The 25,538-nt window shown below is 46.9% G+C and overlaps 1 protein-coding gene across 1 annotated transcript in view; it reads right to left on the minus strand.

Annotated features, from left to right (window-relative positions):
• Window positions 1-1,840: 1,840 nt before the first annotated feature.
• Window positions 1,841-25,538, minus strand: part of Abca4 (ATP binding cassette subfamily A member 4) — a 124,033-nt gene continuing 100,335 nt past the window's right edge. Inside the window, exons 34-44 of the mRNA XM_004663937.2 lie at window positions 25,072-25,201; window positions 22,175-22,295; window positions 21,698-21,760; window positions 19,642-19,748; window positions 19,244-19,385; window positions 15,686-15,820; window positions 14,809-14,912; window positions 14,634-14,726; window positions 11,319-11,568; window positions 7,520-7,606; window positions 1,841-2,241 (exon numbers count right to left, since the gene is read on the minus strand). Coding sequence (XP_004663994.2) covers window positions 2,236-2,241; window positions 7,520-7,606; window positions 11,319-11,568; window positions 14,634-14,726; window positions 14,809-14,912; window positions 15,686-15,820; window positions 19,244-19,385; window positions 19,642-19,748; window positions 21,698-21,760; window positions 22,175-22,295; window positions 25,072-25,201 — 1,238 coding nt within the window. The 3' untranslated portion in view covers window positions 1,841-2,235. The remainder of the gene's footprint in view (window positions 2,242-7,519; window positions 7,607-11,318; window positions 11,569-14,633; window positions 14,727-14,808; window positions 14,913-15,685; window positions 15,821-19,243; window positions 19,386-19,641; window positions 19,749-21,697; window positions 21,761-22,174; window positions 22,296-25,071; window positions 25,202-25,538) is intronic.

Below are 25,538 nucleotides of genomic sequence, written 5' to 3' on the forward strand. Positions count from 1 at the left end.
GCCACCCTGAGACTACAGAGTGAGTTCCAGGTCAGCTTGGGCTAGAGTGAAACCCTACCACAAAAACAGACAAACAAACAAACACAATATCACTTTTTATTTACCCAGGAGCCAAATATACAATTTTCTAAACTAAGCTAATCCTGTGCTGGATCTGCAGGTGTCTGTGTTTGGGTCAAATAAATCCTAACACACTCCCTCCAAAGAGAAGCTTATTAAATTAAGTTCCTCTAACCTAAGTTAACCTAACATAATGCATAAATAAACTGCAGCCTAATTTGGGAATATATTCTTGGGGCAAGTGGCTGAAAATGAGCTCATCATGGAAAACAAGCTTTCAGTCAGTGTCAGCCTGCATGCTGTAGAAACATGTCCAATGGTCAGGTGCTGAGTCAGGTCCTGGAGAAAGAGCAGTCCAGAAAACAAAAGTTCCTACTCTAGAGAGGCAGAAACACAATAAGCAAGAGAAGTAAAAACAATCTGCATGCTCAACAGTAGAATAAAGACATTATAATCTAGGCATGCAGTAGATTAGTTATATATCATTGGAAATGATTGAGCTGAAAATACATATTTCAGAATAGACATAACTCAAAACACAAGGTTAGTAAAAGTATCTAATGGCAGCAGCATGGGTTCAGCAAGCCTTCCTTGGCCAACCTATCTAAAATTTCAATGAACTTTACCATCTTCACATCACATCCTCTCTTTTTTGTTTTCTTTTGATGGAGAATCTCACTCTAACTCTGGCTGACCTGGAATTCCCTCTGTAATCCCAGGCTGGCCTTGAACTCACAGAGATCCTCCTACCTCGGCTTCTGAGTGCTGGCATTAAAGGTGTGCACCACCACACCTGGCTTCACCGTTTCTTTCATTATTAGCAGTTGGCCATCTCTCACACCCTTTCTCCAGAACCCCACAGGCCTCGAGGTGCTGAATGGCTTCCTCACAGGCTGCACTGAAAGTCCTGTCTATCAGAGGCCTTTCCTCTGAGCTCTGAGCTTCGAGGCCCTGCTTCTCCCTCCTGCCTCCCTGGCTGAACCCTAGTAGGCAGCCTCAGCGAAGCTGAGGGAGAGAGTTCTCTTCTGATGGCCTGCAACACCTCAGCAGTCATGTTTTCTGAGCTGATTCTCACCATTTCCTCCCCCTCTTCTTCTTTTTTTGGGGGGGATAAGGGGGTTTCAAGGTAGGGTCTCACTCTAGCCCAGGCTGACCTGGAATTCACTATGTAGTCTCAGGGTGGCCTTGAACTCACAGCGATCCTCCTACCTCTGCCTCCTGAGTGCTGGGATTAAAGGTGTGCGCCACCATGGCCGGCCCTCCTCTTCCTCTTTATAAAATGTCCTTATTAGGTCACAAAGGGAGGATCTTTCAATAGATTAACATATTTTCAGGAGATCTGGGTCAATCTCCCACCTGGAATATGCCTCAAAGCCAAGCACACTGTCCCTTCCTGGGCCTTTTTCTGGCTTCTTTGTGACGAGTATTTTGTAATGCCCGACTTCCTTAAATGTTTGGCCTCTGCTGTTTTTGGTGGATCCATGTTCTCAGACCTACTTGTTTTTTGCATGTTTATTGTTAGTTTTCAGAATTTCCAGATTGGACATTTTTTATGTGCCACATGCTAGAAGAAAACAGGTACTTTCCTCAAACCCTTTGAAGAGTTGATATGTAATGTTAGGGTGAGCCCATTCGTGTCTACTCTAGGATCTTGCCATGATTGTGCTGGAAACTCTTGCAAACACTCACAGCAACTTGGAGGTGCCCCTGCCCTCAGAGAAGGTCTGAAACGACACCGGGATGGAGAAGACACCACGGGGATTCACGAACAGTTCATGAGTAGAGTGTTTGCATTTTATTTCTCTTTCAAAGCAATGCCTCCATGCATCCTCCTCTCAGCGCACACAAAGCCAACCCCACTCAACATGAAAGTGATGCGGAGCTCAAAGCTACCAGTGGGAAGGACAGGAATCTCTACGCCTGTGGTCTACATGAAACGTGACTGTGTTTGTTTGGCCAGGTCAGGTCAGGACAGGTTCACCATGAGTTCCAGCTAGCCAGTCAGTTTTGATTTCCTCCTAAGGGAGCCTCCGCAGGTCCACTGCAGGCTCCGTGTGTGCCCAAGCAGTTGCTGATGCCGGTCAGCTGTCCAGATGGCCAGGAGGGCGAAGGCCGCTGCACTTCTGGCTGTCCCGATGTCCCTTCTGGTGGTGTGCCAGAGCAGCGTGGAGGAGCTCAGACCTGTACGGGATCAGAGGGACACTCGTCACCATCACCTCGGCTTCCCAGAGCAGTGGAGCGACTGCTTTCAGATAGTGTGGACAAGCTCAGCTGACGTACCAGAACTCTGTCAGCGCCCCAGGGCCAAGGGTCATGTTGGGGTGCCTGTGACACAATCGGATGAGATCCCCTCTCAGCTTCCCCAGCTCTACGATCCAGACATTTGTGACAGGGATTCAAGTCCCTGTGCATGTGGTGACATCGTAGAGGGAGGCCACACCCTCAGTGCTCCTTCCTTAGGACATTCAGGATCCTTCGAGTTGTTTATTTCCTTGTGCTGGGGACAGAACCCAGCCCCTTGCAATTGCTAAACTCCTAAAATCCCAAGTGCCTTTGTTTTTTGTTTTTTGTTTTTTGTTTTCAAGGTAGGGTCTTGCTCTAATCCAGGCTGACTTGGAATTCACTATGTAGTCTCAGGCTGGCCTCGAACTCACAGCAATCCTCCTCCCTCTGCCTCCTGAGTGCTGGGATGAAAGGTGTGTGCCACCATGCCTGTCTCCAAGTTATATTTTTTTATTCCAGGCAAGTTTTAAGCCCTTGCTGGCTTAAAAGCCCAGGAATCATGATGGAGATCAGCCCTGAGAACAGACTTCTCTTTGTCAATTTCCCCTAGAAGTGGCTCCTGGGAATTAGGAACATCTGACTGGGATATGGAACATGAAGAGAGATTGGAATGGAGTTCAGGAGAGTGAATTCAGGTCAAACTCAAACACTATGTCCATACCCTTGAGAAGTGCACCTTTCTTCTTTTTTATTTTTAAATATATTTATTTGACAGAGAAAGATAGATAGAGAGAATGGGCACGCCAGAGCCTCCAGCCACTGCAAACAAACTCCAGACACATGTGCCCCCTTGTGCATCTGGCTAACATGGGTACTGGGGAATCAAACCTGGGTCCTTTGGCTTTGTAGGCAAATGCCTTAACTGCTAAGCCATCCCTCCAGCCCAAGAAGTGGGCCTTTCTAACCTGACCTTTTAAACTTAAGACACACTGTCATAGAGTGCAGGCTAAATTCCTGATCTAACCCCAGCTTTGGGTGAGGGAGCATGGGAAGGAGAGGGTTGAGGTGGGCCTTCCTAGTCTATGCAAACTGTGTTTTATCCAAATTTGTGGTTTCAAATCACAATCCTATTAATAAGTCAAGTAGGACAGCATTTAGGGCTGGGAACATTCTTTGAGGAGGCACACTGGACCCAGTCAAGGCTACAGGTACTTAAAAATTTATGGGCTTAAGCCAGGCATGGTGGCGCACGCCTTTAATCCCAGCACTTGGGAGGCAGAGGGAGGAGGATCGCTGAGAGTTCGAGGCCACCCTGAGACTACATAGTTAATTCCCAGTCAGCCTGGACCAGAGTGAGATACTACCTCGAAAAACCAAAAAAAAAAAAGAAAGAAAAAAGAAAAGAAAATTTATGGGTTTAGGGCTGGAGAGATGGCTTAGTGGTTAAGGTGCTTGCCAGTGAAGCCAAAGGACCTAGGTTTAATTCCCCAGTACACATATAAAGCCAGATACACAAGGTGGGGTACACATCTGGAGTTCATTTGCAGTGGCTAGAGGCCTTGGTGTATCCATTCTCTCTCTTTCTACCAGCCTCTCTTTCAAATAAACAATTAAGAAAAGAACTTATGGGTCTAATTGATAAGGCTAATATGACATGAAAAAACTGTAGCAGTGTATAAAATTAACAATCACACATTACCCGCAGCTGCTCCTGATTGTATAAAGCAAATGTAATGGTCACACAGCCTGTTTAGGATGTTTCTAAATTGGCTGATCCTCTCTCTTCCATTCACTTATCAACCTTGATGTTAATCTGTTTTCATGAAACAGGTGAGACCATATAAAACCTAGTCCCCAGAAATGTTTTCCAAGTCCTTTGAAGAATGCTCAAATACTCTTCTTTTAAAAAATATTTTTGCCAGGCATGGTGGTGCATGCCTTTAATCCCAGAACACTGGAGGCTGAGGTTGGAGAATCGCTATGAGTCTGAGGCAAGTCTGAGACTGAATTCCAGGTCAGCTTAGGCAAGACCCTATCTCAAAAAACAAACATACAAACAACAACAACAAAACAGAAACAACAACAACAAAAAATCCAACTTGGGGTTAGGGGTTTAGCTCAGTGGTAGAGCACTTGCCTAGCAATTAAAAGGTGCTGGGTTCGGTCCCCAGGAAGGGTAGGGGAATCCCTGTGAGTCTGAGGCCAGCCTGAGACTACATAGTGAATTCAAGGTCAGCCTGGGCTAGTGAGACCTTACCTCGACCTCCCCCCAAATTATTTTTTTTTTGCTTATGTGTGTACATGTGTAATGTGTGTACGATGTGTGTGGCTTATGTACACTTATGTGCCCTTATGGCTCCCCATATGAGGTGGCTGGGGTGGAACCCTGGTATCCTGCTTCGTTATTCTCTGCCTGGTCTTGAGCCAGAGTCTCTCCTTCTGTGTGTGTGTGTGTGTGTGTGTGTGCATGTTTTTAAGTAATTCTGAATTTACTGTATGAACACATCATGTGTTCATATCAGAGCCTCTCTTTTTACTCTGTCTGGAGCCTGAGGAGCTCTACGGATTCTTGGGTCTTTGCTCCCTTGCAGGGCTGGGGTTACAGTAACCCAGCTGTCACAGGAAGCACACTTAACCACTGAGCCATCTCTCTAGCCCTAAAACATTCCCGATACGCAGATTTCTAGGTTAAAAAAAAAAAAAGCATCTGTTCAGTCCTTGTTCAAAACCTAGGGTTCCGCAGCCATCACTTTCCTGAGCCTCCTGAAGCCTGGCTTTTGTGTTTGTACAGGAGCAAGGTGGGAATGTTCTCTAGAGCTCCTTGACAGAATTACCTTCCTCTTGTTTGCAGGGTACTTTAAGAAAAGTTATTTTAAAGTGGTATAATGTAAACAGGGACACAATTACTATGTTTCCTAACAGACTTATATACAATGCTATACAGATAATTTGTGCAAATTTTTGTGGAGATGAATATCATAAGGTCAGAGTTAGGTTCTGAATAAAAAAGTCATTATAAAATATACAAATTTAATGGCCAGGCGTGGTGGCACATGTCTCCAATCCCAGCACTTGGGAGGCTGAGGTAGGAGGATTGCCGTGCCGTGAATTCGAGGCCACCCTGAAACTACAGAGAGAATTCCAGGTCAGCCTGAGCTAGAGTGAGACACTACCTTGAAAAAACAAAACAAAACAAAACAAAACAAAACAAAACAAAACAAAAAACAATGTGTTATAGCAGATTTGCTAGCATTTATAAGCAAAACAGTACTAGTATGCTCATATCCAGTAAGGTTGATGAATTTGGCATTAACCACTCCAGATTACAGACCGCAAGTGCCCATGGCCTGGACCAGACGTGATTTGGTGTTAGCCCTATGAGAGAGAATATGCAGCCGGGTCTGGCAGCTCATATCTGTGATGATGCCAACATTCAGGAGGCTGAGGCAGGAGGATCATGACTTTGGGGCCAGCCTGGGTTACACAGTGAAATCCTGTATAGTAAGTAAGTGAGTGAATAAAATAAATGACTATGCTACAGTGTGGCAAAGTGACCATCGGTAGTTCTAGGCAACAATTTTGCTATCCAACTATGTCCTCTCTGTTACAAACTGGATTCAGAATGTGAATTTGAAGAGTAACTTTTCTCCTTATGTCAACAGCAGCTACAAGATCTATGGATGCGAAGCAGTGACTAGGCCATCAGCAAACCAACCTTCCCCAACAGGCACCTTTTTTTTTGTTGTTGTTGTTTTGTTTTTTGTTTTTTAAGTATCTTTATGTGGCTGTTTCTGGATTCTCTGGGGTGTGACGGATGGAGAGGAGGAGTGAACTTTGCCAGGAGCCATGAGGTTTCTTCTGGCCAAGGAGTAGGGGAAACATTCATCCTACACTGTCTTGAAGGGAACATTTCAGTTTTTGGCTGTATTTGGTTTTTCTTGCAATCAAGATTGGCTGGGAGAAGTGGGGACTCTCTGAGAAATAAGATATTTCATACCTGTGTTTTTTGGAAAAATACTCTGAATCGAGTTCTTCTCCGGGTAAGTCAGGAGAGAGTGGCCAAGTTATCTGACCCTTTAAAGTCCCATGCTAAAGCCAAGGCACCTGACCACTGACATCTGTTCCAGTATTTTCTCTAGCTCTCTCCTCACATGGGAAGCTGGGAGAAGTAGGTGAGCTCCGCACATGGGCACTGTGCCAGGGCAGGCCTGGAAGCCCCCATCCCTGGGACAGGCCAAGTCCTGGATCTTGTATCATTCTTCCTCCCTCTGGACACTGCATGGAGAACAAAGACCCCTTCCTAAAGCCCACCCTAGCCCTTGCTCTGACCGGACATGTCACCACTGAAACAGTGACAGTTCCCATATATACATTTGGCTTTTCGAGTTAGGGTTTCAGTCTAGCCCAGGCTGACCTGGAATTCACTGTGTAGTCTCGGGGTGGTCTCAAACTCATGGCAATCCTCCTATCTCTGCCTCCCAAGTGCTGGGATCAAAGGTGTGCACCATCACGCCTGGCGGTTCCCATTATTTTAAATTCAACTGTATGACCAGAAGTATATGTCAGTATCACAGTAGCCAAAATGTTTGAATATATTCTCCTCCCCTGCTTCTTATTTCTTTCTCTCTCTCTCTCTCTCTCTCTCTCTCTCTCTCTCTTTCTCTCTTTTTCTGAGTTAGGGTTTCACTCTAGCCCAGGCTGACCTGGAATTCACTATGGAGTCTCAGGGTGGCCTCGAACTCAGTGATCCTCCTACCTCTGCCTCGCGAGTGCTGGGATCAAAGGCATGCACCACCATGCCTGGCTTCTCTCTCTGTTTTTCAAAGTAGAGTCTTGCCCTAGAGCAGTCTGACCTGGAAATAATCTCAGGTCGGGCTTGAACTCACAGTGATCCTCCTACCTCAGCAACCCCCTCCCCACCAGTGCTGGCATTAAAGGCACGTGCCATCCCACCCAGCCCTGCTTCTTATTTCTAAAATTCAAATTTTGAGGGTTTTGTTTGTTTTTACATGTGAGAAGATGCCTTTCAAAATGACTCCCGGATACCATGCAAATAGTCTTCAGGTTACAAGGGTGACCCATACAGCTACTGGCTGAAAAGTCTTTCATCTGATAACTGGTAGGAAAGAGAAGGGAGGTGGTGATATGGCTTGGGTGGGGCTTTCTGCAGGAGGCCTGTCTGAGGGGTCAGCAGGCCCTGCCCCAGGCTGTGGGCAGGAAGGGGCACCAGGACTACCTTGGCTTGTTGGTTGGCTCCAGCAGCTCGAGGGTGAAGAGGGAGGTCATAAGTCTCAGTTTGCTGTTTAGCAAAGTTCACAAATACCTGGAAGCATGAGAAAGAGCAAGAGTGAGTAGAAGTTTCTAGAAAGGTAGGACCCCTGCGCTCACCTATGCAGTGGCTTGTTTCCTTCCTTTCCATAGAAGCCCGCCCACCGCTGTCCTGGACAGGGCTTGTGTTTTGGATTCCTGAGTCAAGCCAAGGGAGTGGCTGCAGCAGGGATCAAAGGGCTCTGGGCATGACAGGATGGGGCACCAAGGCAGGGAGGTGCAGCCAGCAGAGTGCCAATCCTCTGAAAAGGCAGCTGTGGAAAGGTCCTTGACCTCTGTTCTTATTTCACATGCAGTGTGGTCATAATTCTGCTGAAGGAGTCTGTGGTAGTTTGAATAGATGGCCTCCAATATAGTTAGCGTTTTAAAAATTTTTTTGTTTATTTTTATTTATTTATTTAAGAGCAACAGACAGAGAGAGAAAGAGACAGAGAGAGAAAGAGACAGAGAGAGAAAGAGGCAGAGAGAGAGAGAGAGAGAGAGAGAGAGAGAGAGAGAGAGAGAGAGAGAGAGAGAGAGAGAGAATGGGCACGCCAGGGCTTCCAGCCACTGCAAACGAACTCCAGATGCGTGCACCCCCTTGTGCATCTGGCTAACGTGGGTCCTGGGGAATTGAGCCTTGTACTGGGGTCCTTAGGCTTCACAGGCAAGCGCTTAACTGCTAAGGCACCTCTCCAGCCCTATAGTTAACATTTTATTACAGTTTGTAATTTAGATCAACAGCCACCTGGCTGGAGCAGGTGTCACTGGGCTGGATCTTAGGGTCCAGTTCTAAGGTATGGTGGTGGATTAAAAATTTCAATCTAAAGATATGCAAAGTGTCTGGAGTTCTTACAGTGTGCTGTGGGATTTGGCTTGTGGCTTTTTTTCTCTCTGCTTGGACCTGTGAAAGCAGGCCAGCTTTATTTATTTATTTATCTATCGGTAGGAAACTTCCCCTGGATCTGTAAGCTTCATTAAGTCCCCTCTTCCATAGTCTGAAAGTTCATCTCAACAACCTAAAGCTGTTTACTGCAGAGTCCAATGTGACTGTCACTTGCCTAAGGCTGACAAAAAGATGCCAGTGAACTGGTGAACCAGTTTCTCTACAGGCAGAGACTTACCTTTGTCCATCACATCCTTGAAAGATCTTTAAGAAAGTTTTTTAAAAACCAAAAAAGCGCAGGCATGGTGGCACATGCCTTTAATGCCAGAGGCAGAGGTAGAAGGATTATTGTGAGTTGGACTACAGAGTGAGTTCCAGGTCAGCCTGGGCTAGAGTGAGATCTCACCTCAAGAAACATAAAACCAAAAAACTAAAATAAAATAAAGTAAGCAGGAACAGGGCTGGAGAGATGGCTCAGTGGTTAAGGCACTGGCTTGCAAAGCTAATGACCTGGGTTCAATTCCCAGTACCCATGTTCTGTTCCCCAGTACCCATGTAAAGCCAGATGCACAAGGTAGTGTATGCATTTGGAGCTTGTTTACAGTGGCAGGAGGTCCTGGAACTCCCATTCTCTCTCTCTTTCTCATCTTCCTCTTAGTTCCTCTTTCTCTCTATCAAATAAATAAATAAAAATAAACAGGAACAACTAAGTGTTCACTGATGAACGAATGGAATGGATGGATGAGTAAAATGGGGTGTGTATGTACAAGGGAGTGTCATTCAGCCTTGAAAGGAAGGAGATTCTGGCGTGTGCCACATCATGGATGTCCCTTGGGGACATTGTGCAAAGTGAAACAAGCCAGTCACAAAAGGACAAACCCTATTTGATGCTGCTTGCATTGAGCACCTGGAGAAGTCAGTGCCATCTTGGAGATGGAAAGCAGAATGAGCCACGTGTGGGCATAAGCCTGCAATCCCAGCATCAAGGATGCTGAGGCAGGGTCATGTACCACAAGACCCTGTCTTGAAAATAAGTAAAGTGGGCTGGAGAGATGGCTTAGTGGTTAAAATGTTTGCCTGCAATGCCTAAGGACCCAGGTTTGATTCCCCACAACCCATGTAAGCCAGATGCACAAGGTGGCACATGTCTGTGGAGTTCAATATGCAGTGGCCAGAGGCCTGGGTGTGCCCATTCTCTCTCTCTCTCTCTCTCTCTGACAAATAAATAAAAATAAATATTAAAAAAGAACATGAAGTATGACAGTAGTTGTCAGGAGCTCTGGTGGTCTGGGGGAAAGTGTGGGAAGGTAGTGCTTGGTGGAGAGTTTAAGTGAAGCGAGATGAAGAGAGCCGTGGAGACGGATGCAGGCGATGGCTGTGTGAGTACACGCCTGTACCTAATGCCACTGAGCTGGGAGCTGGTTGCGTGTGTGTGCTGCTGGGCATGGACCCAGGGCTCCGTGCATGCCAGGCAAGTGCTTTATCACCGAGCTACATCCCCAGCCCAAGGCCACTGAGCTGTAAACTTAAAAATGGCCCCACGGGCAAATTTTATGATCTGTTTTTACTACAACAAAATTTGATTATGAACCCATGCAAAGTATACATTTATAAAAATTCACTAAACTGTATAATTAAAATAGATCGATGTTGTTATATGTGAAATACACATGACAAAAGTTGATCTGGAAAGAAAGAAAGAAAAAGTCCCCATCACAAACAAGCCAACATGAAGTAGCCCATAAGGGAAATAGGATGTAAGAAGTCAGTGAGGTTTGCTGATGACTGAAATGTTGCCGGCTGACCGCTTCTGAATTGCCAAGTTTGCCTGAGTGTATGAAGAGCGTGTTTGAAGTTGGGACTGTCCGGTGTTTATTGTGGCAGTATTCACAATAGTGAAATTATGGAACCAACCTAGGTGACCCAGACAACAGAGGAATGGATAAGGAAAACGTGGTTTATAAATGCACACAATGGAAGTTAGATGGCTTATTGGTTAAGGCACTTGCCTACAAAGCCTAAGGACCCAGGTTCGATTCTCCAGTACTCATGTAAGCCAGATGCACAAGGTGGCACATGCATTTGGAGTTTGTTTGTAGTGGCTAGAGGCCCTGGTGCACCCATTCTCTCTTTCTCTATCTGCCTCTTCCTTTCTCTCACTTCCTCCCCCTCTCTCAAATGAATAAATAAATAAATAATAAGTAAACAAAACCCTACCTCCTGCCAGATATGTCTGCCTGCTTCTTTAAAAAACAAATGAAGTTTAGTCGTTTGCAGGAAAATGGATGCAACTTGAGACAATCATATTAAGGGAGCTAGCCCAATCTCAGAAAAGCAAACACTGTGTTATCTCTCACTTTTGTGCCCCAGGTTTTATACAGATACATAAAATCCTATATAAATCAATAACATTAACATTGAAGTAAAACTGGCTAGGGGACAACAGGAACCATAGGGAGGGGAGTGGGTATGAAGGGACATAGACTCAACATACAGCATATACATGTACAAAAACTTTAAAAACATAAATTACCCTGGCGTGGTGGTGCACGCCTTTAATCCCAGCACTTGGGAGGCAGAGGTAGGAGGATCACCATGAGTTTGGGGCCACCCTGAAACTACATGGTGAATTCCAGGTTAACCCCGGGCTAGAGTGAGACCCTATCTCGAAAAACCAAAATATAATAATAAATTAGTTAAAAAACATAAGTTAAAACAAAATCACAGTTTTGTAAAAATTGGAGCTAGCTTGCAAGCCTCTCAAGTCAGCTGCAGCTCACACTGAGAACTCTGGCCCAGTTGGCATCAGTTGCTCTGTGCCCAGTCCCATGGGTGGACTCACCTGGTCCAGCGTGGTTTGCGTGACTGAGTACTCTTCGATGAACAGGCTGTCCTTGTGGGAGATGAGCAGCTGGAAGATCCTGGCCAGGGAGGAGGAGGAAACCTGGAACTGCAGCATGTGGTAATGCCGCTCCCTCTGCACGCTGCCGGGGAAGTTGCCCTGGAAGAACTGCTCCACGGGATTCAGGTCTGGGAGCAAGTCATCCTTCGGGGATTTGATTTTCATTGTGACAATGTAGCCATCTCCAAATCTAGGGGGTGCACAGGGCAGCACAGCATTGTTAGTGCCACGGCAATCGGTAGGAAAAGAACAGACTCATCAGGGCTGGAGAGATGGCTTAGTGATTCAGTTGCTTGCCTGCAAAGCCAAAGGATCCAGGTTCAACTCCCCAGGACCCACAGATGCACAGGGTGGCGCATGCGTCTGGAGTTTGTGTGCAGTGGCTGGAGAACCTGGCATGCCCATTTTTTTTTCTCTGTCACTCTCAAGTAAATAAATAAAAATAAAATGTATCTTCTCAAAAAGAATAGACTCATCAGAGTGGGGATTAAAGGCCCATGGCAATAACCGGCTCTGCATGTTTAAACTGGGAGGGAAAAGTCATGATCGTGGAGAAACCACTACCAGTGTGTGGACAGCTGAATGTCTGTGTGGTAAAATGAGACATATACACTTGTTGAAGTTGAAGGTGGTTGTAGCCCACTGTGGCCCCCATAGAGGCATTTGGCTGGTGCATACTTGATGGTGACAAGAGTTAGATGACTTTTATAAGACTTGCCAGGGAGGAACAAAGGCCTGGGAAAGTATTACTTCCTGGGGAAAGGTCCAGAATAAAATGCAGTTTCACTGTGACTTGAATACATGTGTCCTGATGACTCATGTATTGAAGGCTTGGGCTTCAGTGTGGCACTGATTAGAGATAGGAGCTTGAGGAGTGGTTGATGACAGAGCTCTCTCTTGACAGGTAGAAGAATTCATTGCTGAACAGACTGGAAGTGGGGCCTGGGTGGAGAAAGTAGATTATGGGAATGTACTCTTTTTATAAAATATTTTATTTATTTATTTTTGAGAGAGAGTGGGGGGTAGATAGAGAGAATGGGTGCACTAGGGCCTCTTGTCACTACAAATGTACTCCAGATGTGTCGGGAGCTATAGCTGCTCTTTGGCCGTGGGAACTGCAGCTGGCTTGGATCTCCGGGCACAAAGGCTTATCGTATGGCCTTGGTAAAGCAGACTTCAGACACAGAGGCATCAGCGGCCTTGGTGGAGCAGACTTCAGACATGAAGGCACTGTTTGGAGAAAGTTTTATTTTCTGTATATAAGCTTGTGTCTGCCTGAATAAACTTGAGCCTTGATCAGAACTTGTCTTGGCTCCATTCCTTGTGTTCTTGTCTCAGGTTCATTCCCGCTCCCTCCTTCAGGGTCTGTTCAACTCTCGTGCCACAGGTTGGCACACAGATGCGTGTACCACTTTGTGCATTTGGCTTTACATGAGTATTGGGGAATTGAACCAGGCTCGTTAGGCCTTGCAGGCAAGTGCCTTAACCACCAAGCCATCTGCCTAGCCCAGGGACATACTCTTGAAGTCAGTCTCTTCTTTCTGGGCTGCTGCTGAGTAGCCTCCTGTACCACCACCATGATGTTCTTCTTTGCCCCAGGCCCAAAGCAATGGAGCCGGCCAGTCTTTCCTCCTCTGAGCTGGCTTCTCAGGTATTTGGCCACAGTGACAGCAAGTGGGTCAGCTCAAGTTTGCAGGGCCATGGTGCTTCTCCCTGCCCCTCACTAGGTTTGCTGGTTACCCTCACATGGACGAAGCATCATGGTCCCCCAGCATTGCCAGCTGGTGACAGGACACATCTACGTCAGGGATTGTAGCATGTCAGTTATGAATTACTCCAAAGCTCCCTCTATGAACTGGGGTGGTTCTATACAGTAAGATGTCATTTACCTTCTAGCTCCAGTAAACCAGCCACCCCTCACCTCTTCTATCATGAGGATCTAGAGGAATAACGGAAAAGTAGAGGAATGTCCTCTAGCAGTTGGACAGAGGGACACAGGTGTGATGATTTCACATGCTGAAGCCCCCATAGCTATCTATGTAGTCTCCAAGCTGTATTTGCTCAAGAAATCAGGGTCAAGGCCAGGTTCATAGCTTAGCTGGTGAAGTTCTTGTCATGAAAGCATAAGGACCTGAGCGCAGTCCCCAGCACCACATGAAGATGCCGAGTGCAGTCACACGTGCTTGTAATCCCAGTACTTGGAAGGCAGCCAGTCTGTCTACTTGGCAAGCTCCGGACCAATGACAGAGCCTATTCCAAAAGAGGTGAATGGCACCCAAGGAATGACACCTGAGCCTCCACACACATGAACACATACGTGAACACTCATGCACACATGTACCTGCACACATGTGAACATGCACATACACGTGTACATACACACAACAAAAAGAATCAATCAATCAATAAGTTGGGGCCAAATGTCCATTTTCCAGTAATACCTTATACACTAGACCTTTCTGCTTCGATGTGTATGAAGGATGTTTTTCAGGCAATGCTTGCACAGGCTCACCAAGACTTGTGCCTCGGTGTAGCTAAGGTGGAGTCTTTCCTGTCTATCTTGATGGTTTATATTCTAGGCTCTTGACAGTACATTAAGTACATGAGTAATGGCTATAAATCCACTTTCCCAGGCATTTCAGGACACAAAGGAACATGGCAATATCACGATAATTTCATTTTAACTGATTGTTAGCTTTGTTATACAATCTATAAATAATAAGGAATTGTTTACAAAAGTTTATAGGACCAGATAATCCTGCTCAAGATCACTGACGTTACTGGCTCATCATAAAACATTTGGTCACTTTTCAATCTCAAAAGCCTATAATAGTTTAGAAAGGAAATGTGACTCTCAAGTTCTTTGGTGTCTTAATTATTCTTTCATTGGTTGTGGATGTTCATGAAATAGGTTGGGGGGGGGGGTCCTGGATCTACAGATACATGTGGAGTTACATGGGGTCAGAGACAGTGGCCTTTCTTCATCCAGTCATCCCTGAAAATGACCCATTTGGAACACCTTCCCCCATAGCCAAGGACCCCTGCCCACCTTCAGCCACGAGCAATTGGCTCAATACAAAGCCTCTCATTAGCCCAGTGGCTTTCCCAATCTCCTTTAGAGCATGAGGCCCAGCTGTCACTGGAGCCTCTTCCTGTGGGCTAAGGGGCAACTGACCCAGCTGTCTGTAGAGCCCACAAGACCTGGCTGCACCCCATAGAAGGTAGCAAAGGGTGTGCCCCCCATGGTCTGCTTACTTGGACTTCAGGTGCTGAATGGTGCCCAGACACCGGAAGGTGCCCTTCACCATGATGGCCAGCCGTGTACACAGTGCTTCACACTCTTCCATGCTACGGGGCAAGAGAGGAGGTGAGACAGCGTATGTGGGGGGCACACTCCCATCCGCCTTTCCTCACCCTGGGGAGCTCCTGCCTGTGGGAGGTGAGGACCACGGCTCTCCCTTCTCGGATGATGCTCACGATGGTGTTCCATAGCATGCGGCGTGCCTGGGGGTCCATCCCAGTGGTGGGCTCATCCTGTGGGGGTGGGAGGGGAGAGATAATGTGGGGGTGAGGACATGGAGTTGGCCTTTCTCTGTCACTACATTCTTCCTGGGTTAAGGTCCCTTAAGCAGCAGTGGTCTCTGAAGTTGGGCAAGACGAAGCTACCAGGCATGGCGGTGGAAGGCAGGAGGTGAATCAGAGAGGATAGAAACATGATGGATACCTGTGGACTCATGGTAGCCTGTGAGTGAATTAAGGTTGTTGATGGTGATGGCAATAAATCCATAAATAATAAATAAGTAAATAGTAAAAGGTAATAGCAAATTTACCCTTCAAAGGGGATGAGGGGCTGCAAGTATGCTGGTAAAGAGGCAGGGAGTGACTTCTCCAGTGCCCTCCATGTTCTCATAAACTTCAGATGGCACAGGCCTGGAGGTCTCAGGCCCTGCCCAGCTCAGGTGATGGCCAGGGAAGCCACTCAGCCAGATCGATGCTCCTGTCCACTGTGGACCCTACACAGACCACCTCAGGCAAGAGTAATTTCTGGCCAGATACCACCAATTCCCTGGGGTAGTTACAACATCCCCCAGCCTCTCAGGAGACTTCCCACGCCCTCGGTGAGGCTGTCCCGTGACTTGTTTGCTGGAGAGCAGTGAACATCAGGCTGCTGCGCTCAAAAGGAACATACCAACATACAAGCAAAGCCACGCAAGTGCCAACTGCTGCGTTTCCTAAGGCCCAGGGCCCGAATCCTTCACCCAGCCCCGAGCCGAGCCGCAGGCGGCCGCAGGTGGCCATGCCCTCACCAGCAGCACCAGCGGCGGGCAGCCGATGAGCGCGATGGCCGTGGAGAGCTTCCGCTTGTTGCCTCCGCTGTACGTGCCGGCCAGGCGGTCCGCATAGAGAGACAGGCCGAGGCTCTGAATACTCCAGTTGGCAACCTAGGAAGGGAGAAAGACGTTGCACTCTGCAAATTTGAACAAGTGAACAAGCCAGATGGGTGCAGCTCAAAGCTCTAGGTTCTCTGATCGCAGACACAGCCAGGCTGAAGCAGGACCACCTCTGTGACATGTGCTCTAAGGACAGACAAGTCTCCTCTCCACTCTGGACCAGTGATCCCAGTGGGGTTGCCTCAGCCCCACACCCAACAGCTGCAGCCCCTGGGAAACAGCCTATAGCCCTCTAAAGACTGGGGCAGCGTTTCCCCCCAGTGCCCAGCACCGAGGCTAGGTGTGCAAGAGGAAGAGTTCAGGGGGTCTCTTTGAGATGATAGAGGGCCCCAGTCCCTCTCCCCACAAGGCCACATCTGTAGTCTTGGGCATGTAATGCGTACTTGTGGAGCTTATCAATATTAACCAATAGTTAGCTCTTAGGGCTTGGTTGTAAGCAAGCTCCTTCCTGTCTTCCTATTTATCTACCTATCAGGTAACAGTAGGTTACTCCATTCACTGGTTTTCTCCCAATGGCTTGTCAGCTGTCCGAGCAGTTAAAGTTTTAATGGTGCATAGTCATTGTACTTGCTACTGGGTATCACAAAGACTCTTAAATTTCTCACAATACTGGGAATCAAACCTAGGTCTTTGTGCCTTTTAGGTAAGCCTCTACTATTGAATTATAACCCCAGCTTTATAAGGACATTTTCATACAAGGGTCATCAATTATTTTGATGCTTAAACTGTTCCAGATTTGGCCCTTGGGAACCTTTCAAGATGGCACCCATGTTTCCTGTAACATGCTCTATCTTCTTATTTTATTTTGAGAGAGAGAGAGAGAGAATTGGCAGCCAGGGCCTCAGCCAGTGCAATGAACTCCAGATGCTTGCACCACCTGGTAGGTATGTGCAATCTTGTCCTTGCTTCACCTTTGTGCATCTAGATTATGTGGGATCTGGAGAGTTGAACATGGGTCTTTAGGTTTCCCAGGCAAGCACCTTAACTGCTAAATTATCTCTCCAGCCCCCTGCCTTTTTAGGGGGGGGGGGAGGGGAAGAGAGAGAGAGGGAGGGAGGGAGGAAGAGAGAGAGAGAGAGGGAAAGAGGTTTTTTTTTTTTTAAGACTTTCCTTTCTTTCTGTCAAAGTGAGGTGTTCCAGACTTGGAATTAGTCACTTACTTGAAGAGTCACAGTTCTCTTTAGTGGGGAGTGGTATCAAGAGTAAACACTTGGTAATAAGTGTGCTCATTGCAACTGGGTACTTTTGTACCTTGACCCTTTCAGAAGAGTTACAAATATGCACACACATCTACATCTATGTGTGCATACATATGTATGTATTACATGTGAGCATATATACATGATGCATAAACACACATGAACAATCCATGAATTTACAAGGCTATCACCAATTCCAACCCATCATTGTGGTAGTCTGAATATATGGTCCCATAGACTCAAGCTTGAATTTTGAATGTCCAGTGGGTGAAGAGCTGTCACTGGGGGTGGATCTTGGAGTCCAGCCCAAAGGTACGGAGAGAGAGTCTGAGCTCTGGCGGTTTGTGCTAGCTGGTGTTTGCTTGCTGCAGTTGCTTCTCTCTGCTCGGAGCTAGGAAAGGGAGCCAGCTTCTTCCACCACTGGAGTTTCTCCTTGGTTTATAAGCTGAGATAAACCCTTCCTCCCATAAGCTGTGTCGGATTGGATGTTTACCCCAGCAATGTGAGCCCTCGTGAGTTCTTTCTTGCTTCCCCTTTCCTGTCATTTCTTCCACAATGCAGATGCTGGATCCCCAGACACCAGTGCGTTCATTCAATCTCAAAATGCATCTAAAGCCATTTGGAATTGCTTGTCCATACTCAAGTAAAAGCAAACAAATTCCGAACAGCATGGAAACTAAAGTTCTTTGTTCCTTACTCTACACTGCCCACAACTGAGGGCAGCCAAGTCCAGTGCTCATCAATTATGTCCATTCTAGATGAGTATGTTATTTATTTGAAATAGAATTGAGCTCAATTGTCTCAATTTATATTCTTGTTAGGTTTTCTTTTTGTTTTTATCGGTACCCCCTTCTCATTTTGGCTGATTCAGTTTTATTTATTTATTTTGGTGTTTTGAGGTAGGGTCTCACTCTAGCCCACGCTGACCTGGAATTCACTATGGAGTCTCAGGGTGGCCTCGAACTCATGGCGATCCTCCTACCTCTGCCTCCCGAGTGCTGGGATTAAAGGCATGCACCACCATGCCCAGCTTAGTTTTATTTTTGAATATGCTACAAAAGTGAACAAAAAGACATCCTCAGAGGAGTATTATTCCCTTCCATTTTCTCTGTTTTCTCATGTTCATCAAATTCTTTGTTTTCTAGTTTAAGTTTCTTATATCCCATTTGTAAAGCTAGAAAGTTATGTGTAAGTTTTCTTCTATTTTCTACTTTTTAATATAAAAAGTAGTATTTCAGATGGGTGAGGTAGCACATGCCTTTAATCCCAGCACCTGGGAGGTAGGGGGATCATCTTGGATTCCAAGCCAGTCTAGGCTACAGAAGGAGTTTCAGGTCATCCTAAACTACACTGAGACCATGCTCTATCCCCCGAAGCCCCGTTTCTTCTTGCCTGGCTGCCTATACTGCATATTGGTGAGTGCCTTTACTTGCCCATGCATCTGTCTGCTGGGCTATTTGTCAGCATTGGAATGAAGTTTCCTTGGCTTTCTAATGTGGACCAAAGGCCACAGCTCTCCAAGAAGCCTCCAGGCCTTCAGTTCCAGATGGGGACTGCTGAGGCATCCAGCTTCACGGACTGAGCAGCTCCCTGATTCTCAAGCTTGCAGACAGCTATTGTTGGAGTACTGCAAACTAATCCAACAAATTTCCTTAATACCAGTCCCCCTCCCCCCAGGTATTATTCCACATGCTCTCTTATGCACTTTGCTTTTTTGGTTTACTAATAATAGAATTAAGTCCTTATCAGTACACAGATACCATCCTTTCTTCCGTTCTAGCTAAGACACACCATAAATTATTCATCCAATCGACTACTGTTCTAAATACACTATAAATTGTTCATCCAATCAATTGTGCCTAAATATTTAGGCACTATCTAGTATTTTGTGATTATAATTGCAATGAATAATCTTGTGCACATGCATTTTGTACTGAGATATGTATCTATCTGGTAAATTTACATCTGTATGATTACTGGGTAAAAGGACAAACACATGCATTATCTTGTGCAGAAGGGTAGGGATTTTTTTTTTTTCTATTTTGCTCACTGTAACATTCCTAGTTTCTAGGACAGTACTTGGCTCACAGTAGACACAGCGTGGGAATGAATGAATGGATTGTGTGCTCCAGTTCCCAACTCTAAATGAATGCACCCTGTAAGGCAGGCATGTGGCTTATCAAACTCTATGTGGCCAAAGAAACTGTTTTTTTACCCTTTCGATTTCCTCTGCTGGCACACCCCGTAGCCTGGCATAAAGGTACAGATGTTCTCGGCCGGTGAGTAGGTCATCAATTGCGTCAAACTGAGGACAATAGCCCATGTTTTGATGGACATCAGAAATATTGGTTAAAATGCTGCAAGAAGACACAGAGAGTAAGAAGTTTCTCTCACAGAGGAATCCATGCAAACAGAGCACTCCTTTAAGAATCAGTTAATTCAGTTTTCCAGTGGATCCATGTCTTGTGATTTTTGGAGCACGCATTTGTGGGAGGTCTCCTTTTCTTCACAGATCTTTCTAGGTCTCAGAGTCAACTTGACATAGGATCTGAGAACCACTTTCTCTAGGCTGGATGGTGACATGGCCCAGGACACACTGTAACAGGAACTCACCTTTTGCCTGCTATAGTGGCATCCCCTGAGGTCACTGTGGTATCCCCAGTGAGCATCTTGAATGTGGTTGTCTTGCCAGCACCATTCACTCCCAGGAGGCCAAAGCACTAGGAAAAAAAACACAGAACTGGCCTTGCCCTGGATACCATAGAGTGGCCTACAATGCCAGGCCTCAGGTTGGCATGGAAGCTGAGGGAGGCTTTTTAGACCTGGGCTGCCATTACTGAGACTCTTAGCCATAGGTGGGTACTGACATAGAATACATCTACTCTCTCTTGACAGGGGTGCTATGGTGGTTTGAATGTAAAATATCACCCATAGACTCCTGTGTCTGGATACTTAATTCCCAAATGGTGGCACTAGTTAGGAAGTCTGTGGAACCTTTTGGAGGTGGAGCCTTACTAGAAGAGGTGTGTCACTGGGGGTGGGCCTTGGAATATTACACTATAGTTGAGCCTAGCTTGGGCTTTTCTACTTCCTCTCTGCTGATATGAAGATGTGACACCAGGGGTCTGCTCCTGCCAGAAGAGATTTCTCCTCAAAACTGTAAGCTGAGATAAGCCCTTTATTCTACAAACCTCTGGTCAGGCATTTTGTCCCAGCAACAAGGCTGAAGCTGATACAGGTGCTCAGGGTAAAACATGCTGGACTTTGAGGACTCAGAGCAACAGCAGAAACAGTGCAAAGTACCTCAGTACTGTTTTACATTAATGACATGCTGACGTGATAATATTTTAGCTATATTGGGTCAAATAAAGATAGTAAAATCAGGGGCTGGAGAGATGGCTTAGCAGTTAAGGTGCTTGCCTGTGAAGTCTAAGGACCCAGGTTTGACTCCCCAGAACCCATGTAAGCCAGCTGCACATGGTGGCACATGTGTCTGGAGCTTGTTTGCAGTGTCTGGAGGCACTGGCACTCCCATTCTCATTCTCTCTCTTATAAATAAATAAATAAATGTATTTTTAAAAATAACAACTTAATTTTACCTATTCTTACTTTTGGCGTGCCTGTGGAGCATGTGTATGTGTATACATGGTGCATGCATGTATGTGCAAATGTGTGTTCCTTGTGTGCACATGTTCAGAGTTCTCCATCTTATTTCTCTGAGACAGCCAGTGAACCTGGAGCTCCTTGTTTTTCAGTTAGACTGGCTGACAAGCCCCAGTGGTCCCCCAGTTTCTACCGTGCTGAGCCCTGGGGTTATAAGACTGCGGGGCCATGTCTGGCTTTTCACCTGAGTGCTGGGGGTTGAACTCAGGTCCTCATGCTTGCCCCACAAGTGCTCTTACCTACTGTGATCTCTCCCAGTCCTCTACTTTCTAATTTTAATTTTTTGAGGTAGGGTCTTACTTTAGTCCAGGCTGACCTGGAATTCACTATGTAGTCTCAGGGTGTCCTCGAACTCTCAGTGATCTTCCTACCTCTGCCTCCTGAGGGCTGGGATTAAAGGCGTGCACCACCACGCCCGGCTTCCTATTTGTTTTTGTTTTTTTTTTTTATTAATTTTAGAGGTAGGGTCTTGCTCTAGCCCAGGCTGGCCTGGAATTCACTATGTAGTCTTAGGCTGGCCTTGAACTCCCAATGATCCTCCTACCTCTGTCTCCTGAGTGAGTGCTGCAAATGAAGGCATGCACCACCATGCCCAGCTGCCTATTTTATTTTTTGGTAATTTCTTTATGAGCGAGAATGAGAGAGAGAGAATGTGTGAGAGAGAATTGGCATGCCAGGCTCTCCAGCTACAGCAATCGAACTCCAGACTCATGTGCCACCTTGTGCACGTGTGCGACCTTGCACGCTTGCGTCGCCTTGTGCATCTGCCTTACGTGGAACCTGGAGAATTGAACATGGGTCCTTGGACTTTGCAGGCAAGTGCCTTAACTACTTGACCATCTCTCCAGCCCTCCTGCTGCCTATTTTTGTGTCTTTTTTTTTAATGTATCTACTAGAAAGTTTACAATTGCATACTTGCCTTATGTTAGGTTCCTGTTATGTAACAGCTTTAGAGGGGAGAAGAGTCCTGTGAAGGCCGTTGCACACTGGTCTGCAGGGTACCTACCTCTCCAGGGCGGACTCCAACACACAGCCGATCCACTGCAGGGTTGGAAGAGCCTGAATAAATCTGCAAGATCCAAAGGAACCGAGCTGAGATCTGAGGCAGGGATGCAGCAGGAAGGGGATCCAGGGGCAGAGTACCAAAGATGGTTTGGGAGAAAACCACCACCCCTAGGAGGCTGCACACTAAGGTGATGCGGGGAGAGGAGCTGTGAGCACAGAGCGGTGTGGAGGGCGACCCAGGCTGTGCAGACATAGCATGGAGAGGGGCCTCCGGTGCTTCCAGCAGATACGACAGTGGGGACAAGGCATGGGAGCTAGGTACTTCCAGAAGACAAGACACAGGACAGAGGTGGTGACGCCACATAAAATGGGGCCAGCAGATGTCTGCGCAAGCAGATCACTCATTCCGTGGAAGGAAGCAGACAACACTGTGGGTTCAACCCCTACCTCCAAACTCATCTGCCTGCCTGTCCCTTACCTTGGTTAGATCGTTCAGCCTTAAGATGTCAGTTCTGTTTCCCCCACTAGCAATTCTCTGCCTTTCTTCCGCCACATCATCATCTTCGTCAACAATGGGCTCCTTAGCAGGCTCTGCAATCCTAGACGAAGGAAAGGGGATGGGCTCGGGCTGGACATACAGAATTCTTGGTACTGTTCTTTTCTTTGACACCCCTTCTTCCTAGCCTCACTTCCGCCTCTCCTGGGCCTCCAGCCCCTAACACATTCTGAAAAGGGCTTCTGACAGGGGCCTGAGAGGTCAGGTGTTATTTCCATTGAGAACCAGCCCTGGGGTCCATTCCCGCTTCCTCATGCATGGCCTTGGGTACATCACTGGACCTCTCTGAAACTTGCCTTCTTCAACCTTTTCCCCTTCTTCTGTCACTGGCCACAGCCAGTCAGTCACCAAACCGTGCCTTACAAACTTGTTACGATTTTCTGTCTCCAGATGCCCCATCGCTATCCAGACTGCCAGGGTCTCTTGTCTGAGAACCAACATGGCCTGCTGTCTGCTCTCCCTATTCCTAGGCCTGGCAGTATCATGGGCCTCCTCTGAGTAGAACACGCCATGGATTCCATGTTGCCCTCAGACTTGAGCCCCAACTCAGCAAGATGAGGGGACACTGATGACCCCCCTGCCTGCCCCTCTGTACCCATGCCTTTTCATCTTCCCTTTTCTCCCCTGAGCACCCAGCATTAGTCATATTCCGTGGACTTGCTCTGTCCTTACAGGAGAGCACTTGTCTCTTTCTTCCTCCCCTCCTTGTTCTTTGCAGGTATGTGCCAGGCGGTGGGCATCTGGAAGCCGTGCGTGGTAGGGGTCTCTGGTCCTCTTTAGCGGACCTAAGGCAGGCGGGACTCACTCAAGTGTGTGGACATCAGCATGTGAAGCTAATGACTTCGTTTTTGGTTTCGGCCCTCCTCTCTTCTAAAAGTGTGGCCAGAGCTTCTGTGTTGGCACACACTTTTAATCCCAGCACTCAGGAGGCTGAGGTAAGAGGATAGCTGTGAGTTTGAGGCTAGCCTGGGCAGCAGAGTGAGCTCCCGGTCAGGCTGGTTTAGAATGAGATCCCTGCTTTAAACACACACACACACACACACACACACACACACATACACACACACACACAAAACCTTGAAAGCGTGGTCAAAGCTGTTGTGATGCAAGCGAATGCTGACAGACTTAAGGAACCACAACAGTTCTTCCCACTATTGCCCTATACTAGCAGCACTTCATTTATTTATTTAGGGTTTTCTTTTATCCTTTTTTTTCCCCCAAGGTAGGGTCTTGCTCTAGCACAGGCTGACCTGGAATTCACTATGGAGTCGCAGGCTGGCCTTGAACTCATGGTGATCCTCCTACCTCTGCCTTCTGAGTGCTGGGATTAAACATCACACCCAGTATTGTTCAGGTTTTTCTGAGGCCCGGGTCACCACACCTGGCTTCTAAAAGCACTTCTTGATTGTGGTTTATTCTAGGTGTGTTTCCTCATTTTCTCACTCAATCCTTGCAGCCCGTGAATAGGGCAGGAGGTTATTTCTAATGCCTTAAGCCCTGAAATCTTCATGTACATGTGATGCCCGAGAGGAGGAAAGATTAAGACACAAAACACCACCAGGAAAGCTTGTAAGGGAGGGCCCAGCGCCTGATTCCGGCCTGAGTGAGGTCCCGTGGAGGGGTGGCCCCTGGAAACCAAGCCCAGGTCAGATTTAGACAGCCCTAGCAGGGCTGGGAGAAGAACCCAGGGAAGCCTGGCTGGCCTTCTAAAGGTCCTGGTAATGTGAGCTTTGGCAGATGTCTAGCCGGGGATAGACTGCAGCCGTCCACAGGCTCTTCACCTGGGACACAGTCTCCACGTTACTCCCCACCTCCCCCATTCTGGCCCTGCTCAAAACTTTGTTAGGAAAAGGGTCTGCTTTGTCTCTTCACATGGAGACATAAATCTGTTTTCTAAGACCTAGGATAACCCTTGGATAACTAGGGATGGCTTAATGGTTAAGGCATGTGCCTACAGCACCAAAGGTCCCAAGTTTGATTCCTCAGGACCCACATAAGCCAGATGCCCAAGATGGTGCATGCATCTGGAGTTCATTTGCAGTGGCTGAAGGCTCTGAAGTGCCCAGTATTTCTCTCTCTCTCTCAAATAAATAAATAATAAATAAAATTGCTTAAAAAGTTATGGCTGGGGCTGGAGAGATGGCTTAGCGGTTAAGCGCTTGCTTATGAAGCCTAAGGACCCTGGTTCGAGGCTCGGTTCCCCAGGTCCCACGTTAGCCAGATGCACAAGGGGGCACACGCGTCTGGAGTTCGTTTGCAGTGGCTGGAGGCCCTGGCGCGCCCATTCTCTCTCTCTCCCTCTATCTGTCTTTCTCTCTATGTCTGTTGCTCTCAAATAAATAAATAAAAAATGAACAAAAAAATTAAAAAAAAAAGTTATGGCTGGAGAGATGGCTTAGCAGTTAAGGTGCTTGCCTGCAAAACCAAAGTGCCCAGGCTCAATTCCTCAGGACTCACGTAAGCCAGATGTACAAGGGGTGGGGGAAGGCACATGCATCTGGAGTTTGTTTGCAGTGGCTGGAGGCCCTGGTGCGCCCATTCTCTCACACACACTCTCTCTCTTTCTCTACCTGCCTATTTATGTATATTTCTCTCTAGAATAAATAAAAATGAAATATTAAAAAAGAATTAAAACTAAAAACATTATATTTTAAATAGTTCAAAGTCCTATTTTAACCTGTCTCTCCCTGTATTATTCAGAAGAAATCAGGCCTTGAGAATTTAAAAAACTTAAAAAAGCAGAGCATAGCTCTGGAGGACCATGTCTATGTGAGGCTCACTGAAGTGCCTGGTGGCACACAGGATGCAAGAAGACTTACCATCGGGTGAGAAAGAAGTGGTGCTGGATGAGGAGGGTCAGGATGAAGTACACCACCCCCTCCACGCCCATGGCCACCAGGTTCTTCCCAATCAGGTCCCACTGGAATGGATTTGACAAGTGCTCCTCACCTGAGGATGAAGGTCACAACAGGAAGTCTGTATCACCCATGAAGACCTGGCTTCAACACCAGACCCAGCTAGACCAGCATGTATGCAGGGCTTGAGAGCTAGACCTGAGGGCTACAGGGATGGCCCTGTGGTTAAGGCACTTGCCTGCAAAGCCAAAGGTCCCAGGTTTGGTTCCCCAAGACCCATGTGAGCCAGATGCATAAGGTGGCGCATGCGTCTGAAGTTTGTTTGCAGAAGCTGGTGGCCCTGGTGTGCCCATTTTCCCTCTTTCTTTCTCCCTTTCTCTCCCTCTCAAATAAATGAATAAAAACATTTTCAAGAGAGCTAAACCTGAGAC

The sequence above is a fragment of the Jaculus jaculus genome, chromosome 19 (genome assembly GCF_020740685.1).
Source record: "Jaculus jaculus isolate mJacJac1 chromosome 19, mJacJac1.mat.Y.cur, whole genome shotgun sequence".
Taxonomy (NCBI): Eukaryota; Metazoa; Chordata; class Mammalia; order Rodentia; family Dipodidae; genus Jaculus; species Jaculus jaculus.